The following is a 19,447-nucleotide window of genomic DNA, read 5'->3' as shown; positions in this document are numbered from 1 at the left end:
GAATAGGATTATCAGTGAAATTTGAGTAAAGCTAAACAAAAAAATGCTTTTGTATTCATTTGGAAGATAAATTGCAGTAAATTATATTTTCCTCAGAATATTTGTTAGTTCATGTGAGAGAGATATTTATATCAGGTGTCCTGTGAAAATTAAATTGCTTACATTTTAAAAGTTATTAGTATTCAACATGGATGCTGAATCTTTTTGCTGTTAGCAATTCAGTATACTTTTTCATAAACCACAATGTCAGCAGTTTTGTTGTAATAACAGGCTGAGACACATTGTATTCTGCATTTATGAAACAACTAAATGTTTTGTGATTCTCTATTAAAACAGCATGAGTACAGGAAGATTTTAAGCAGACAAATGCTAAAATGCTGAAACAATCTTAAAGCGCTTTCTTTTTTTCTCTTCTTACTTCTGTTAAGGTGAACAGAGTAGTCATGGGGTCCAGTTGAACCTGCAACCACTAAACCCAGCAGCTGGATCACAGTAAAGGATTTTAGCCAAAGACATCAAGATTGAGTCATGGGTGAGTTCATTTTTGATCACTAAGAAAACCTATAGAATTTGTGAAGGCAAGAAAAGAAGATTTTGTGGAAAAGACGTGCAAATAACAATAAAAGAGAAAAAAAGAGTAACAGCACTACCTCTTCCTTGAGATGGTAATGAAATTAGAGTAGTGTGGGCACCATTTTCTCTTAGTCTTGTACATCAGGACAACATACTTGGTATCTTTCTGTTGAAATACTGCAATAAAAATCAATGTTCCCTGAGTCCATAAAGCTGATCTCTGAAATTCCTGTAGCAAGGAGCCTTTTATGCTTCCTTAGGATAATTTATATTATGTCATATTTAAAAGAATATTAAACAAAAGTAAATTCCATTAACTCCTTGTAATATTGGAAGGGTATATTCTGGAAAAGAAGCAAAAAAAACCCCAAAGTATTTCACACCTCTACCAGAACCAAAATATATTTAGCCATTTGAATCTTGATCCGTTAAATCTGGAAGAGTGATCAGTAAACCCTGATGGTCCATCTCTAGCAGTGCTGACTATCCAGCACAGTGAAAGACAGAACACACAGGGATTTTTCTCGATGGCTTTTCTTTAGTCTTAGGATAAATTGGCTGATGAAAATGTCTGTGCAGGAGAGTGCTGTGCTTTTTAAAGAAGAGTCCAAAACAAATCTATTTTCCTCTTCTACTGTTTTGTATTGTTGTCCATCTGTGTGCTAGCTAGAATTTCATGCTGTCAAATCTGATTGTAGAGTCAAAGTCATAATTGTATAACCTTCCCCAGAGGAGAAGTATTGCACAAGATGTAATCTTCTTCATTCATCGATCCCTTGTACTGAAGTGGCGTGTTCTGCAAAAGTAAGAATTTTTTTTAAAAATCAAATCTCCAGGGAACTCACTGAAACTCAAAAATTTCTTCAGCTAAGTCAGAGCAGCTCATGGCATTTTTCACTTGCGGATCCCAATATAATTTCAAGAAAACCCTAATACTGTTGCTATGTCTTTAGGGAAGCACTTGCTACCTAAGAATCATTCCTTTTTTCCCTATTATTTCCTACTCTTAATTTTCACAGAGGGATCCAACAAGGAACTGAACAACAAACTAGCATAAGACACCTGCTCCTGGTCCAAATGCCCCCAGAAACCAATTATTCTTAAAAAGAAAATATAAACTACTGCACTGTTATTGTTACATTCTTTTATTACTTGCATTAAAATAATTATGTGCACCCTAATATTTTAAAACCTAAACTTCAATAAGTTCTATTACTCAAAAGATATTTTAGAAAGAATTTCAAAGTTAACTCAATTGATCTTTTTTAAACAATCTACTTGATTTAAATGTAATTCTGGGGAAGAGCTTGTATGGTTTCCAACACAAGGAGACTGCAATGCTTGCTAAACAGCAATTCTGTCTCTAGGAAAATACATGTGGCATGTAATAAAGGAGGCCATAAGTGGAGAAAAGCAAAAAGAAGAAACATCACAGGAATGCTGAGATGGTTGTTTTCATCTAACAGATTATCTCAAGCCAAATTGAAAGCAATCTGGCAGACTTAAAACAGGATGCTAGCAAGAATATTTGGTGACTATGAGTAAAAATGTAAACATCAGTCTTCAGCAGTCTCCAGCATTTTATAATGGCTGTTTAGAACTTCTGGGAGTGCATCTATAGAAGCTAACTCCAAGTACCCTATCACAGCTCCCTCTTGTCAGTAGAGCTTTTCAATAGAATGGGGAAATTTAGAATAATGCTCGTAAGTTTCACTGGAAACACAGCAACATGTGCTTCCTATTACAGACATCTAGATTAGGTGCCTAAATGTAGAACATATGAAGTAGGTTTTTCTATTTCATTAATTAGCCCTTTTTTGAGAGAGAGAGAGAAGGAGCTGGTGATATAAGGGAGTACAAAGAAGCAATCTTCTCATTGTTTCTGTAGATGAGTAATCAGGGACATTAGGAAGCCTCCTACCCACATTTTTTGGCTCAGCTGTGTTTGTTGTCTCATCAAATTGCCTGGATGAAATATCTAAATCGATCCAGTACCTTTACTCTCTAAAAAAGAAAAACCATTTATAGGCCAGTGAGGATTATGTGACTCAGTTTCACCTCTAGTCTTGCACAAGTGATAGGAACCCCTCTAAGTGTAGCTCTCTCAATCATTACAGAGCAAATGAGCATCCCTTGATAGCCTTAGTGAAGAAGCTATGGGAGGGTCACATGTGAGCTTCAGAGGCATTGCTGGTGTGCAGAGTCTTTGTGACAAAGCCTGAGATCTCTTCAGAAGTGTCATGTGAGAGCAGCCCAGCTTTTTGTGCCTGTTGTTTGGGGAATTTACCAACCAAATAGATGGCAAGGATGCTGACATTAAACATATAAAGGAGTACTGAGAGTAGGGATTTCTACTTTACCTCCATGTACAAAGTGGCAGTTCTTTATTAAGGCAAGCCTAATGGCTGCCCTATCATCTCACAGATCAGGAATTCTCACCCTCTGTGGCCCACAAGATAAACCCAATTAGAGTTTATTAGGAAACCACACCAGGCTTAGCAGCCTCAGAGCTGCTCACAGGTCAGTTTTGCTTCTGCAAGCAAATACAAAACTTGTATTTATTCCCCTGCTGAGGGGGAAGGCTGAGCTCTGTTTGAGGTGGCACACATCAGCTGGCTAAACAGCCCCCCTAACAGGACCAACAAACACATTTGGGAGCAGCTTCATGCACATGCCATGGAGAGTCCATGAGCTTTCATGGAAATCACTGGACAGCACACAACAGCAGGAGTGTGAGGAAACAAAGCACATGAGAAATGGCAAATGTTTTCTCCGTGCCTGTGGCGTGCTGCATCTCAGTGTCCTTGTTCCAGCCACAAGGGAGTCTCAGGGTGGCAGAGGAAATGGGATATGCAGCACATAATCACTGGCCACACCACATGGGGAGATGTTGAATGATCAGCTCCTATGTCCCATGCAATTTTCCCAATCTGGAAATATGGCAGAGTACATTGTTCTAACACACTTTGGAGCTTTCAAAATGCCTGCTGATTGTATTTTATTGTGCCCCTACAGAGAGGGAGCTGCCAATCTGCATGGGGCCTATTGTACCCAGTTAATTTTATAGGACACGTGGAAGAGGGGCACGTGTCCTTGCTGAATAAAATTTCAACTTTAATGTAACTCTCTGCTTGTTGTCTAGAGATGTGGAGTCACATTTAATTGGCTTGCATTGATCGTTTGAAGCTGCTTATTAGTGTTAATGCAGTGTTTTGGCAAAACTGTAGCCTTCACTTAAATGGAAAGAGAGGTTGCTACTGGCAATTGTATTCAAATTTTCCATTTACCAATATATCAATTTATGAAAAGCACATCTATAATCTCCAAGATTTGCTGTTTTTTTTAAACTATACACAAAAATGGAACCTCACCAAAATTAAAAGGTGGAGACTGACAGAAAAGCATTACTGTTTCTTCTATATGTAGCTCTTAATCTGTGTCCCAAGGAAATACAAATGGTTTTGAACAGGGGTACGAGTAGTGCAGCACTACTGGAATGGAAGTCTGCAATATCCCTTACAGGTAGTTAAGCATTTACAAAGGCACTTTACAGCATCAAAGACAAATAAATTAATTGCTCTATTTGCATAAAGGTTTTTCAAACCTGCTGACCATGTTAGTGCAGTGCTCAAGTAAAAATTGCCTTGCCAGTTTATTAAGGAATTAAATATTTTGCAAAGAGCACCTGTCAAAGTGGAGTGAAAAAAATCCCAAGCATAAAACAAATTAAATAAGTACTGCTTGACTTGGACTTCCTTTGGTTTCAATCTCAAAACTTTGGATGAAGAGAAGAAACAAAACCTGACTGATCTGACTATTGCTGCTGGTTTATCTTAGCACAAGCTGCAATACACAGCTGAAATAAACAGGGTTTGTTGACTGTTTCCAAGGGAAGGAACCACTCCCATGAAGGCACAGGCTTTGCTAGTGTTCAGTAACTCCTTCATTATGCTGCACAGCTAAACCTTTATATTTAATTCTTTGAGGTATATACAAGGGAAAAAAGACGTCTTTTTGCCTCAGTGGTCTGGTTAATAGGCATTATCAGAGCTCTTATAAGGGTAAACTCTGCTTCAAAGTAAACTTTCAATAGCTCTATTTTGACTTGATTAAATCTGTTCTATTTTTACAGCATCCTTGCCTGCTGATTCCAAATATATTGCACATTCACACCTGAAGATGCCCTTATCTTTTCTTGATCTCTTGTTCACACTTTTAATTGACAGCTTTTGAACTATTGAGTAGCAATACCCACGAAGTTGCCAGGTAGGCTGTGCTAAACTTTAGCTTGCAGTTTCATGTACTGATTGGACTTTTGTTGAAAAGGACTTTTAAATTCCACACTGAAAAAGCCCATGATTATTTGGGAGAGTATTATGATGTTTTCACTCTTTAAAATAAAGGAGCAGAGTTTTCCCAAATTCTCTGTGGCATCTATGCAGCACCTGTGAATGGATGCAATTCTGCATTTCAGTGTTTGCTGTGCCACTAACGATATATGTTTATATGAAAAATGACATTTCTGGCTTTTATAAACTCGTTCTAATCAAAAAGGTATGCATGTCTTAGCTGTAAAGCATTCAAATTCTGATCAGGTAATAAGTAATAAATATATAGTCTCTGTTCTGAGTTGTAGCCTAGGGCTTCTGTGTGTCCTCGTGCTTCCAAATGGAAGGTGTATTATGTCATTTTGGCCATGTGGATAAATGAGAAGAATTTTCTGAGTTTAAGTCTTCTATCAATATGTGAAGGGAAGAGGGAAGGAATATAGCACACATAATTCTACAGATATTTCCCCTGAATGAGCCCAAACTGTTTATGGGTAAAGCATAGTGTACATAGTGTTTCCTCTGGTCATTTATTCTACTGACTAACTATCCCCATTATTAGAAAGTCATGCATTATTTCTTGTTTGTGCTTATCTGGCTTTCAGCTCCTCATTGCTGCTTCATATTACATCTTTCCCTGCTATATTAAATATCCCATTAGTACCCAGCAGAAGTAACTCTGCAGGAAAGTGCTTATAACCTATGATCAAATTACCTTTTGAACTCTATTTTGAGAAAGCAGAGCAAGCAACTCACTAAAGATATTGTGTTATTTTTTAGCATGTTCTCAGCATTTTTTCCTAGTTTTTAATTTCCCTTTTCACTAATTTAAATTTATAGAAACTGTCAGCAATGTAGGTCAACTATTCATGAACCTGACTGTGTGCAAAGATAATCATTAAACCCTGTAATTGACTTAGCCAGAGGTTTGAGGCACTCTAGGGTGAAGCTCATTGGGCCAAAGCAGTAGAAAGATGTTGGACTTGTTTACATGTATCCCAAAATGTTATTTACCTGCTTGCCTCTGTTTGTTGCTCTTGTGTTGGCCAGCTGATCATCCTGAAACTTTGAGTGAAAATATCCATATAAAGAGCAATAAAAACTCTTAAATGCTATTACATACGGAGCCTTCACAGGACACTTAAAGCCCAATTATGTCCTTTCTTTTAAATTATATGTCCAGCAATTTCTTGTTCCTCTTGATGTCCCTTGCTAAGGGACAACTTGGTTTTGCACCTTGGTTTTGTCCTTTGATTATTTGATTTTGGCCAGCATGCCTGATCTATACCTTTGGAAGTATAGATCATTTTCAGCAATCTGATTTCATTTGAATTTCCAGTATGGCTCTTTCCTGCACTAGAGAATTAAAAATTTCTGGTTGAACCTATCTGATTTCACTACTCTGCCTTTCTTTCCCCCAGAATAGTATTGTTTACATTTCAGTTCTAAATACTGCATTGCTAGGGAACTGCCAGATTTCCTCAGGAGCTTTTTTTAGATCAGCATCCCAGAAGACTTCACCTATGAAACCTCTGATTTATGAGGTCTGCTTTTTGAAGCCTGCTATTTTTATTTTTTTGTACTGCACCAACTTTTCGAGCCAAAGCTTTCCCACAGCTGTTTTTTGTCCAAACATGTCACAAGTTTCAGACCATTTGAGGGTTTGATGAAACACATCCAGGTGCTATAAAGAAGAAATAAAAATTATGTGCACGCAATAAGCATGCAGGGAATAATGACTGCCTAAAGGTGGCAGCTTGTCAAAGGATTTTGTGCTATTTTTTATTTCATCTCATGAGGAAAGCTTTCCCCAAAGGAAAAACAGGAGAGGAAAGCTTTCCCCAAAGGAAAAATTTATGCATCTTTGCAGCTAAGATGCAACTTTTTTAAAATGCATGCAGTAACACACAGCTAAAACCATATGACCAAAATGGAAATCTTATGCCAAAAGAAACACCCAAACTGATTTAAAGCAAAACAAAAGAATTATTTCAAAGATGTTGGGAGAATTGCCTGCCTCACCTTGATTTTCCATGGCTTCTGTGATCCAGCCATGAAGAAAACGTCTGAGAAAAATCTTGTGACTTGGTTACTTTTAAAACTTACCCAGACTTTTATCTTGCTTGATGGTGAGATGCCCTAGGAAGGAAGGATTTGACCAGTGAAAGGGATTCCACAGAAAGAGAACAAGCACATAGCTCAAAGTGTGACTGCTGTTGGTTGCAGCGGTATTAAAATCTGGCTATCTGATTTTAAAACCAGGTAGATGTTGCATGGATTCCCACCATGGGTTTAGGTTGCAGGTTACAAATGCTTCTTTAAAAAGGTACAGATTTCCCACCTTGTTCTGTAAGGACACCAGAGTACCTCCAGCTGTGCTCAGTGGGGATGGGATTATTGGAATGCAACTATTTAAGCTAAAACTAATTCGGCACACAGTTATTGATTCATCTTTTATAATAGAAAATTCAAAGGCTTTATATATTTATAGAGAAATAGAGACCTAGTGGAAGAAAACACTACTAGGCATTTGAATGATGCCTGCATAAGGCATGAGAAATGTAATAATTGTTGCTTCTCAGAATTCTACCCATCAGTTCCTATTTATTTGTTTTAACATTTTGGGCAATTACAAAGTCAGAAAAGTAATAATAATAATAATAATAATAATAATAATAATAATAATAATAATAATAATAATAATAATAATAATAATAATAATAATAATAATAATATTATTATTATTATTATTATTATTATTATTATTATTATTATTATTATTTTTCCTCAGAGACCTGATGATTAAAGCTGATGGCTAGAAATGTAGATAATCAAAACACATACATTAAGTTGTGTGAGATCAAGACCTTTAGACACAGACCACATCTTTTAAGCAAGCAATAAAGGCTAAAAACTGTATCAGCTTTTTGAAATCCCAGAGCATTTATACAAGTAAAATTCATTGCTAAATTTCTGCTTTCAGGCCACTGGAGATACAGTTCATTATCTGCAAGTTTTATTTCACTTTACTTCAACAGAATGCAGAAACTAGGTATTCATCAGCCTGAGCCCTCTGAAGACAATTTCAGAGCACACCTGTAGGACAAAATGGACTCAGACTCCATACAGAACATAATGATGGCCCCTGCTGTTTGCTCTAATATGAGCGTGTGTCAGCACCAAGCAGAACTGATTGTGTTGCCTCCTTTCATGGCAGAGCCCAGCATTTAAGGCTTTTGAGCCAGGTGAGAAAAATTTCATTCAATGCTCTCATGTCTGAGAGGAGTACACAAGGAAGCAAGGGTAGCAGAATGAGCTGTTTCTTTTAACGAATCTACTTTCCTGAACAAAAAATAATCTCAGACTCAGCCAGAAAGAGAGCACAAAACACAGTGTGCCACTAAAATTCTAGATGCTCAAGCACTTGTCTAGAATTTTTATTATCCCTATCACAAAAATATTTCCTATAATTAACATAGAAATCATCCTAGGATAAAATACAAAGCTAGGCTAAATGCATTCCTTGATGTTATCTTACTCTTCATTAGATTATACTTTGTATTCTCAAAGACATTAGAAAATTCAAGAATATTGGAAATAAATGCCATCAACGGGAAAAAAATTATTTTTATAGTGTTAGTCAGCCAGACACTTGGCAAAAACATAAAATATTTTTACTTGAAATGTAAAACTGTTACTTAGTCTTGCAAACCTGTAAACTTCTGCTATGTTTCAAAACAAAATAAGAAAACAAAATAAGAAAAAAAACCTGGACCATAGGTCGTAGTTTCCTATGGTTTAATCATACATTCTGCATGGTTACTATGAAAAGGTTTTCTCTACTTGTAATATCCCAGGGCTTTAGAACTGTATGCTTAATATTGAAATCAATTCTCGTTCTAGTTCAAGCTGCTCACAGAAATATTGATTTTTTTTTCATGCACAATTTATTTGAAGGAAAGGAAGCAAAGCTCACCTAAATAAAAAATCTGCTAATTTAAGCTCCTCATGGCAGGGTATCAGCTGCCAAACCAGACATCTTTGCCAGCTCTTTCAAAGAATTTTTTTTTCATACTTCTCAAAAGCTGCAATATTAGATACAGATAAATGTTATACTTATTTGCTGATTGCATCCAATGTGTATCTGTGTAAAAGAACAATCTAAATAGTACCCCAAACAACCAACTCAAAGCCCCAGTGAATTTAGGTCCTAAATATTTACCAGCATTAGGAGAATGTTATGATACTGTTCACTTGCAATTGCCTAGCAATGACGGTGGGATTTCTGAATTTCACAGCTCCTTATGCTGTCTCTGTTGGTTTGGTTGGTTGGTTGGCTGTTTGTTTGGGGGGTTTTGGGTTTTGTTTTTGTTCAGGCTGTTTCAGAAATACAAAACTAGAATTGTAAATTAAGGCATTATATAAAGGCACTGGATTGGAAACCATACCTACTTCCCAAAATATGGGTTCGTGTTAGAGAATGCATTTTCTTCTCAACAGTGCGGTGGTGACCTCTGGATATGGATAGTCTTACATTTAATATCTCAAATTCATTCTTCATTTCAGCAACTCCAATGTTTGTTAGTGTCTTCTTACATTACATATTTGCCCTCTAATAAGCCCTGCTTCTTCATACTGTAACTTTCATCCTCTTCCTCCTCACTTCTTTTGCATTTTGGGAGATGTTATTGGGGTTTTTTTGGGTATGGGTGTTTGTTTTTTTTTTTTGGAGAGGGGAGAGCAGGGTGTTCACCTTTTTGGGGGGGGGGGGGGAGTGTTCACTTCAACATATGTTTGTCCCACGTGTCTAGTTGTTCCTTCTCTTGATTTTAGGTTAAATATTTCCTCAATTCAGCTATTTCCTTAAAGGGAACATTGTGGATTCACATGTAAAGGCACTGATGAGTAAGCAAAGTGTAAACAGTTCAGAAGGCTCCTGGTGTCCTCTGAGGACAATTTCTTAATCTGGGAGATAGCCCAAATGTACTGCCATTCTGCTACCACTTATCAATGTCTCTCTGACTTCAAAGTTGACTTTGATAATTCTCTAACACAAAGGTTTCATAGCTGAGTTACTGAAAGACCTTCAGTTCTCAAAACTTAATGTACTATATCTCTTTAGAGTACATTTTATCAAAGTGGGACTTAATTGTCAATGTTTATGTCTGGTACCATCTCATGTTCAAATGTATAAATAAATTCCCAGTGAAATTTTGTGAACTTTGCAATTTTGATATTCAGCTATTCATACTTGGGAGGTCTGCCTTTTTTTCTATAATCTTAAGTCCTGTAAAACAAAAATTGCACTGCCTCAAATATGAAGGACAGAGGTAACTTGGAAAGAGCCATATTGAAAAATTAAAATACAGTTAATCTCGCATCTTTCAGTCATAGGCAATTACTATGATGTTCCCAGATGGTATAATGATTTACCAAAGCCATTAACATCACACCTGTAATCATGCAGTCATAAAAATACTGTTGCAATCTTTAATCAGTCAAAAGACTGGAAATGGCTGGTTAGGAAGAGTATCATTAGTAAAGTTTATATGTTTGGTTGTTTTTAGAAATGTACTTTCAGCATTTCAGTTGCAGCTTTGAGTCAGGCATTTGATTTAGTCAAAACACCCAGTTGGAAGAAACATCTGGAGGAAACTGGGGAATGAGGGAGGGAATGAGCAAGTTTGCTCTGACTGTGGCCTTCTTCCACAGCAGCTGTAGCAGGACAGCTGGGCAGGGCCACCAAAGCACCCAGTGGCTGAGGGTACTTTTGTAGAAGAGAGGAAAGTGTTTCAGTGAGCTCAGAGCTAAATTACTGCTGCCTGTACACCACTGTCTTCAGGCAATATGCTGTCCCATCCACAAAGAAAAGGGAAAAATAGTCATCCAGTAATGTCTCCTCTTCTGTCTGCCTGTTTCTTGTGGAATTGTCTGTGTTGCCCTCTGTAGCTGCAGCCTGAGACCAAGCAAGGGAGTTATGATCAGCCTGCAGCTGGGAGCTGCCACTAGAGGCAAATTTTGTACAATATCTTTAGCTTAAAATAACTTGGCAGAACTGATTTCTGTTTTAAGGCTTTTGGTGGACATACATTTCCACTGAAGAAAAAGCCTTCCAGGTGAGAATATCTAGCTCAGTTTTTCCAAGAGAGGAATATCTCTCCCCTTTCTCCAATGCAATGTCAGTAATCCCAGCGTAGCTGCAGCTGTGCTGATAAAAAGGGAGCAGGAAGTGAGAAGTGAGGAGGTCCTGCAGCAGAGGTGCCTTCACAGTTAGCCTGGCCCATTAGGTCAGGTGTCCCAGGCTCTTCAGGTTTTGAGAGATAGACCCTATTTAATCTCTGTAATTGTGAAATGGGAAGAGTAATCTTTACAAAAAAAAGTAGTCCATTTTTACAGCACTGCTTGAGGCACAAGTGTATGAGATAGAGAGGTAGATAAAGATACTGTGGTGCAGCTTAATGGTTGCAAAGAGCTGCTGTAAATGAGGTCTTTTCTATCTTTCTGAGCTTAGACATTCTTGTGCTTCTCTTAAGAGGTCCTTTAGTTTGCTTTGCTCTGAACTCAGGGAACCTGGATGTGGGTGTTAAATGAGGAATAAATCCTCTGAAGGTAAGAGTTGCCCTGTAAAATACAAATGTCTTATTCTCAGTTGTACTGTCTGCAACTGACAGAGCTTTGAATGCAGTGTAAATTAAATATAATTAAGCCAATTATGTTCATTTTCACAGCTAAGTCTTTTGGATTGTGGGATTGATGGACATAATGAAGGATTTAGATTTTAAATGTTGTGTTCTGGAGCCTTATCTGTCCATTAGTTATTCACATAACTATAATACAAACCCTAGATTTTGGTCATCAAATGGCTGAGGAAACAAGAGGGTCATTTCTGGGGCTGTCATTTTAAGGTATGAACTGCTGTAATACATAATCTTCATGACACAGGTGGCAATATGGGTCCTGTTTTACTTTCAGTGCTTCATCCTGCACTGTTTTGTGTTTCACTAGGAACACAGCAAAACAGCTGACAAGTTAATCAGCATTTTCAGCTGAAAATTTGCTTTGCCTAATGAGCAACTCTTTGTAATAAATCCCCCCCTTGGTATAGCAATTGTCTTGTGGGGCTTCAATTTGATGTGTGACATAAAGGACCTTTGAAATCACTCCTAATTAAATAAAGGAAAATTCCAGAATGAGGAAAGAGCAGAAGTATAGCTGAAATCCATACTACTCACTACTTGGAGAAGCATGGCAACAGGTAGATTTTGGCTGAATCCATTTGCCTCATTTAGGCCAAAACTTAGAGATACAACTTTTCTCCTATCTGTACGGCATCTGCCTGAAGCTTATCAGTTGTAGCATTGAGTCAGTTTGGTGTACAGTGTTTGTTAACCTTCAAAGGAGTAGCTGCAGCCTGCAGATAAGTAAACCTTTTTTCTTCAAGCTGAAAAGGAATTCTAACTTATTTCCTTTGTAGCAGATTTACAGCTTAGTGTATTTTTATTTTAAATAATGAAGATTACAATGATAATGCATGCGGCTATGATTTCTTTACCTTTGTGAAGTTCCTTCTACCTAGCACCTAAGGTGAACAATGGAAAAAAGACTACAAGGTGCTGGGACTTCACTAGCAACTTATTTCAAAGTGTCTGATAATTGCAGTTATTTAACTCTTAGTTCAAAATTTGATTATGAACACTTTGTCATAGACAGGTGAGGTGACTCTTCTTGGTGGCAAATGGCAATTATTTGGATTTAGTGAAACATTAATGTGTTCTGATAATTTGTGGTTTGGTGGCACAATGTTTGTTGAATGTTTGGAGGGGGTTGTCCCCCACAGATATGACAATTTCCTTCAGTTTAGATACTCTTTAGACTGAATTTCAATTTTAGAACTCCTGTAAGCAGAAATAAAAGCCAATACTGACCATCCCAATGAAGTCCAATGTCTTCTCAAAGCTGTTTGAAAACATGCAATTCTGATGATTTATTTCTTTGCTGTGTAAGGAATTAGTCTATCAAGCCTATTGTTTTCTTGAAAAGAGTTCTTAAATGCCAACATGCCATAACTTTTTACATTTTAGTCAAGAGGGAAACACTTATTGACCTTCTAATACACAGACACGTTTCTTCTAATAAGAAGCAAAAATGCATTCCACTAAGGTAGCCCAAAACATCTTTTCAAAAGCTAGTATCTCCTCCTTTTCCTGCCTGCATTCCACAGTTCAGCAATGCATGTGTTTGTAACTCTAGCTTCTTGATTTAAATGTAATTATACTGAGAATGGGCTGGAAACTGCTGCTGCTTCTGTTTGTGATATCATGAATGCGTAAGAAGTTTAGAAAAGGGAAGATCTCAGTGGATTTTCCCTAGAGCAAGTGTTTATTTGCATCAAAATTAACTTTAATGGGTGTCCTCGCTAAAGGTCCTTAAAAAAGAGGAAGGCTGAAAAGTGACAACTCCCACTGGGGCTGAGCTTCAGAAAATATGTGTGAGTGGTATGTACCACATTTGGGGGTTTTCCCTGTTTACTCTGAGGTAGAATATCTTCAACTTTTGTAGTGGGTCAGACTGCTTTTAAAAGAAGCAGCTTGCTTGATTTATTATGTTATCGGGTGAAAGGATCTATTCCAAACACGTGTATGGTTCTTACACTTCTCAAGTAATTATGACTAGATCAGGAGCAGAAAGCTACAGAGGAATCTATACAAGAAAGAAAATTCTTTCTTTATAATGTGAGTTCTCTCTCACCCTGCACTGAAGAGGTAAAGCTTTTATTTTACTTATCATTGAAAGAGTATTTCACTTTTTATTACTTTCTTGGTTCAGTTTCTTCTTCTATTTTATCACCTTAGAAGAGTTTTCAGCTGAGACATTAGCCCTAGAGTATGTAGGAGTTAGATTATCTCTTAAACAGCTGTTTGAAGCAAGTGTGATCTTAACTGATATGCTCAAAAGCTAGACCCACCTTACAAAAGAATGATTTTATGTCTAATCCTTTTGATCCATTTTTGCCTGTACATTGCCTATTACTGGGGCTGTTTGTTACAGTAGATGTCAAAGTATTTCTTGAGGTTTCCATAGACGACAACCTTTCTGTAAACCCCTCTCTGTTCTGTATTCTTTTATACCAGAAATCAAGAGGCTGGCAGTTCATAATGCCTATTTTGTAGACAACTTTGCCATAGCAACAATGTGGGCTTAGATTTTGACTGTGATAAAGGTTTTTCTAATTTTCTAAATTCACCATTTTGTGGATGTGTTCTTGTATGCACATTTCCTTAGTCAGAGAAGCTCTTTTCCTTCAGTACCTGACATAACTGCTCACAGGTTACCAGAGCTTTCTGACTCATTGGTATCCTGACAAGCTGTTTTTTTGAAAAAAAGAAAAAAACTTAAAATCTGAAATTCTTTGAGTCCACATAAAATTTAACTCCTCTCTCGAGTTCATCTCAACTGCCCAACTTGTTTTGAAGCATGTCCTGCTGTGCTGCTAAATGTTAGCCTTCACATTATAAAACAGATTTTAATTTGTGACTGTAATGGGGAATACCATGATCTACCGGTGACAGTAAAATCAAGGGCCAGATAGGAATGTCTCAGTGTTCAAGTAAGGCAAAAATCTGTGAAAAAACTTTTCCTCATAAAGAATGCATTTTTGAACACTCCTCTTTGTTCTTTCAGATTGCTTTCCTTAGCATTAGTCACGAAGAGTGGTTAGTGTGTAAAAGTAGTGATATGCTGATATTGGAAATAAATTATATTGTGCATTTTTCTATATTTCACTGAGTGTCTGGATTGCTACAAAGGGACTGTATTTATAAATTTCACTTCCCCTTAGTTGAAAAACCTCCAGTTTTTATCTAAACTACAGAAAACATTTGGTTTCAAACAAATTAGACTAAATAAAACTGTGTTTCTCAGACCTCTTGCAGGATTGAAATTTTAGGAAGAGAAAAAAAAAGAGAAGGAAGAATGATTGGGCTATTGATGACAGCTCTGGGGACCTGGCTGTGTTTTGTGCAGCAGCAGCAGCAGCAGCTTTGCTTGGGGCAGAGCCGTGTCCATGCACACAGCCCAGCCTTTGGCTGCCACAGAGCACATCCCAGCCTGCAAGGCAGCGCTGAGTGTGATCCTGGAAACTTTCATGTGCCTGTGTGCCAGAGAGGGGGAGAGAGGGAGAGCCAAGGCGAGTAGGGAGGAAGGCAGGGAGAGCAGGAGCTCTCCTGACACACAGCTCAGGGCTCTCAGAGCTGTGCGTGCAGCTCTCCGGCTGGAGTGCGCTTCGAAGGACAGCACTCCCTGACTTTATCCACTGAACCCCTGAAGGACAGATATGACACCCAATTGCTGCTTCTACATGCTCTTGCTTTTTGGTACCAAGGGTAAGTGCCCCTGGCTTCCTTTCTTGTTTTGAACATTGCAAAGGAGAGAGCTGATAAACTTCGGGAGCGGATTTCTTTTAAAAACCGTGGTATCTCATGTTATTTTACATTTCTTCATGTCAATTATTTTTCAATAGAATCGAAGTGCAATGCAGTCTCTCAAGGTTACTAGCTACATGTCAGGATCAGATGTTTTTTGCACTTAATGCCTTGAGTGTTACTATTAATAGTTATGAGCTGAAATTTTAAAATGAGAGAGAGCTTAAACATTGCATAAAATACTTGCTGTAAATATTTATTGAAAGTACCTGCAGAACGGACTTTACTCAGATGCCATGAAATCCGCATTTTAGACTCAGTTCAGTAGTTTGAAGTGATACTGTGCAAGTGCTACTAGAATAGGTAGTTCTCAGAGAGCAGAATGTGTTCAGATAATGGGAATTTTTGGCATGATAGGCAGTATAACATGCAAGAGGGAGACTGAATTCAATTTTAGTTTTCCTTCAGATGCAAGTCACTTCAGTGTGATGAGAGACAAGACACACTGCTTACTTTAGCTGTGTTTTCTTCATTTCATTTGAGTACCCTGTTTGTTAGTGCTTCTCAGGACTTGGTAAAGCTGTCCCTGTGAAGCTGCTGGTGCTGATCTACATGCTGAAAGTTACTAATGATTATCATTTTCTTTAGTTGTAATTATTAATTGCTTTCTATTGCACAGCACCCATACTAAAATAGTGTTTCATTAATTGTGTAGATGAAAATAGCTACTCTTTATAATATGAACAGTTTTGTTAAAATAATAGGACCAAAAGGTCAAATTCTGTCATCTTCTTTTGTATTGTGCAACAGCTTGTTCTCTTTCCTGTTTTTAAATGAAATAATTTTGGGTTCATGTGTTCATAGGCTGCTGCTTAAAATAAGATTTGTTAGGGGTTTTGCCCCCCTAGGAGTTTGGGAAATAGAGCTCCATACACAGCTATTTTTCCAGTTGCAAAACTCAGTTAAATCAGGGGAAAAACACTAAGCAGTTCCTGTATGGTTTAGAGGAATACATAATTGCGAGCTGCATGCATGAAAAAAGCAGTGATATTAATGTATTTGGAATTAAGAAAGCAACAATAATGATGTAGTATCAAACCTGTGAGCAAGGTCTGGTTTCATATGCACCTGCATTTTCCATGAGCTATAATTCAATATTTAAAATAGTACTTCCAGTTATGCAAAATAAAGGCTAAGAATTTTCAACAAATTAAGCCTTTCACATTACTGTTTTCTATGCCTAAACATTAAAACATAAAATATGTGCCAATTGTTGCTATAATTTCCGCCGTTAAATTCATCTCTGCTGTGGAGTTTATTAAACATATTGGAATATATTAAAGCATACTGCAAAGTAGGATAGCAAATAAGGAAATGACTACAAGCCTACTAATTATGATGGCCATTACCTTTTTGGGTTTACACATCATGTATAGGGTATTATAAGAAAACCACATGACTCATTTAGATTTGTTAAAGTGAGGAGTGAATTCATAGATTAAAGCACATCCATGCCCAGAGTCTCTGGCACCTGTTAGTGCTCTGTTTTGCACCAAAATTAGCTCCTGTTGCTGTCACATCTCCTCACCTTGCTCAGTGCACAGTTCGCAGCTTCACTGCCTTTCAGAGTTTTAAACAACAATGCAAATTATAACCACACCTACAAGCTGAATTCATCTGTTCAATAGACATCAGCTCTGCCCAAGACTTTAGGGTAGCTGGTATTAAACATTCCTGGAGTAAGGATAGCTGTCCTTAGAAATTGGAAAATTTTTCTTTCTTTTTCGGTGGATGGCTGCAAGTTCAGCTGCGTTTTGTATTGGAGGTTTTTATGTTTGGTACTGGTATTTTTTTTTTTAATTTCTACAAAGTTACATATCCTTCTAATTCTCTTGAAAGTGAAATAAGGAGTATATATCGTACAAAAGCTACTAGTTTGATTTACCTGGATCCATTCAAGCTGTGTCCCTTTAGTTTTCCATTCAAGTTCAATCACTGTTTTTACTCTCTTCCTTGAGAGTCTTCATTAATTTTTTTATTTTATGTATGAAAAACCTTTCCCTCCAAAATCTAAATAATCAAATTAATTCAAGCAATCAAGCTTTGTACATACTGGCAACCACCTGAGTATCTTCCCAAGTGGAATACACTGTCCCAGGTAGAGCCTTCTATGAAAACAAAGCAGCATCTGCATCATGGTTTTTGTCCACACAACAGCAGTGAATATAACATGGAGATAAATAAATTCAGACTCCAGCTGTAGAACTGGTGGCTCTGGATGTGTAGCCAGGATGAACTTCTGCCTGGGTGGGTCACCACCTCCCTTGCAAAGCTGGCAAGTCACTTCAGGTGTGTGGCTGGCACTGCTCTGGCTGCTGCTGCATCTTTTCTCTTAGCAAGATACTCAGCTGGAGCTGCTGCAACCTCTGTAGTGCATGGCTGTGCCCCCAGAGTGCCTTTGGTTTTCTTTCTGGGGACAAAGGCTATTTTATCCTCCTGGACCTTGGCTAAGTGACAGGATCTCAAACAATTCATTTATCAATCATTAAGCAAAACAGAGGAGCATTAGTATTGAAAAGTATTCAAAGTGAGTTCCAAAAGGGATTTGGCAGGCTCCTTGTGAAAAACAATTACAACTCTTACAATTTTAACCCTTTAGGCTCTGTACCTCTACCTGATGTTTCCAATCCTATTTCTCTTTGTACCTCCAGCTCCTTTAGCCTCCTCCTTCTGTTCTTCCCTCATGTTTTTTCCATCCTTTACCCTCACTTTAAAATGCCAAGGACAACTTTCTTTAAACCATCTGAATCTCATTACTTGTTCTGGTACTTCATGCAGGTGACAGCTGTTTTCAAGGCCAAGATCTTTTATACCAAATGCTTTCTGTCAAATGTGGGAAAGAGACAATCCTGAATCCTTCAGAAAATTGCAAGTTTATGATTGTGCTCCTGTTTACATAGTTTGTAACATATTTTAAGATTCCTTCCAGATTTGTAAATAGGAAAGTGAAATTACTTCAGCCTTTGCACAAGCTCAAATAATCATTGTGTAATAATAATATTTGGTTATTTCTTTAATTTAACTTGGGCCTTAATCTGTCTGGCTTTCCTGTAGTTAGAAGAACAACGTGCTTCTTGTGAATCTATGTGTGCATAACATGAAAATCAGTATATTTACAGAAAATCAGGGATTCAAGCTAGATTTCCTGAGGAAAATTTACTGTAGTTAGAGGGTAGTTAAAATCTACAAAATGGTAAAATGAAGCTTTGAAAGTTAGATCTTAGATCCTGCAGCTGCTGCTTGGGCAAGAATGTTTTCACCTTTTTGTTTACAGCCCCAGGAGCTACCCAAGTTGAAAACGAGTGTTTATAACAACTCTACCAGACTTGAACCATTTGCTCTGAAATTTTATGTGCAGTCTATGGACCTTGAGCAAGAAGACAAGCAAAACTTTTCCAAAATTTTTTCTGAATATGAGGAATTGGTACTTTGCATACGTTGATCAATTTGGATAATCTTGTATTAAGCAAAGCATTTTCTTAAACAGCTCTTTTGAAGAATCTCTCTACAATATCACTGTGCTGAGAGACAATCCTCTGACAGCCATCCCACTAGAGCTGATGAGGCTGCTCAAGTCTGGCTGCAGTAAAGCAAAAATAACCTTTTCTCATAGATGTTACTTGCTGCTAGAGACCAGTGTGACACTCAGAGGATCTGTCACCAGCCATCTCAGCATAAGTTTTCTCTTGAGTGCCATGACTTGGAAGCCATCAAATCAGACTTTGAAATGTCTGGTGCAAGGCTGGGAGTCACAGGGAGCTGAGAGGATCAGGAACTCATAGTTGTTGTGTGTGAAAGACAGAGGAGGTGACAATGGATTGGGAAGGACTGGAAAAGGACAACACAAGCAGGGACAAAAGGGACGGGTAGATGGGACAGTAGAACAGAGAACTGAGGGGAAAGACTAATGCCACTTAGAAAGGGAAAATGGAAATCAGGAGGATTATTAGTCCAGGAGAGTAGACACTGAGGAAAGGGATGTGAGAGAGGGAGCCAGCAGGGAAGAGAAAGTTAATTAAAGGAGAGGGACAGGGAGTTCTGAGAGAAGGGAGTGAGCATCTGAAG

The 19,447-nt window shown here is 37.7% G+C and overlaps 1 protein-coding gene across 6 annotated transcripts in view; it reads left to right on the top strand.

The window, feature by feature from the left end:
- Positions 1-19,447, top strand: part of RXFP1 (relaxin family peptide receptor 1) — a 90,627-nt gene that overhangs the window by 28,189 nt on the left and 42,991 nt on the right. For 4 of the 6 annotated variants that reach the window (XM_064710769.1, XM_064710772.1, XM_064710768.1 and 1 more), the window contains exon 1: positions 14,962-15,283. In XM_064710769.1, coding sequence (XP_064566839.1) covers positions 15,235-15,283 — 49 coding nt within the window. In that variant the 5' untranslated portion in view covers positions 14,962-15,234. Of the gene's footprint in view, positions 1-428; positions 533-14,961; positions 15,284-19,447 lie in introns of those variants that run through there. The other 2 variants (XM_064710771.1, XM_064710770.1) reach the window with 1 other exon arrangement.

Source organism: Zonotrichia leucophrys, chromosome 4 (assembly GCF_028769735.1).
Source record: "Zonotrichia leucophrys gambelii isolate GWCS_2022_RI chromosome 4, RI_Zleu_2.0, whole genome shotgun sequence".
Taxonomy (NCBI): domain Eukaryota; kingdom Metazoa; phylum Chordata; class Aves; order Passeriformes; family Passerellidae; genus Zonotrichia; species Zonotrichia leucophrys.
This window is presented reverse-complemented; position numbering and strand designations above follow the sequence as displayed.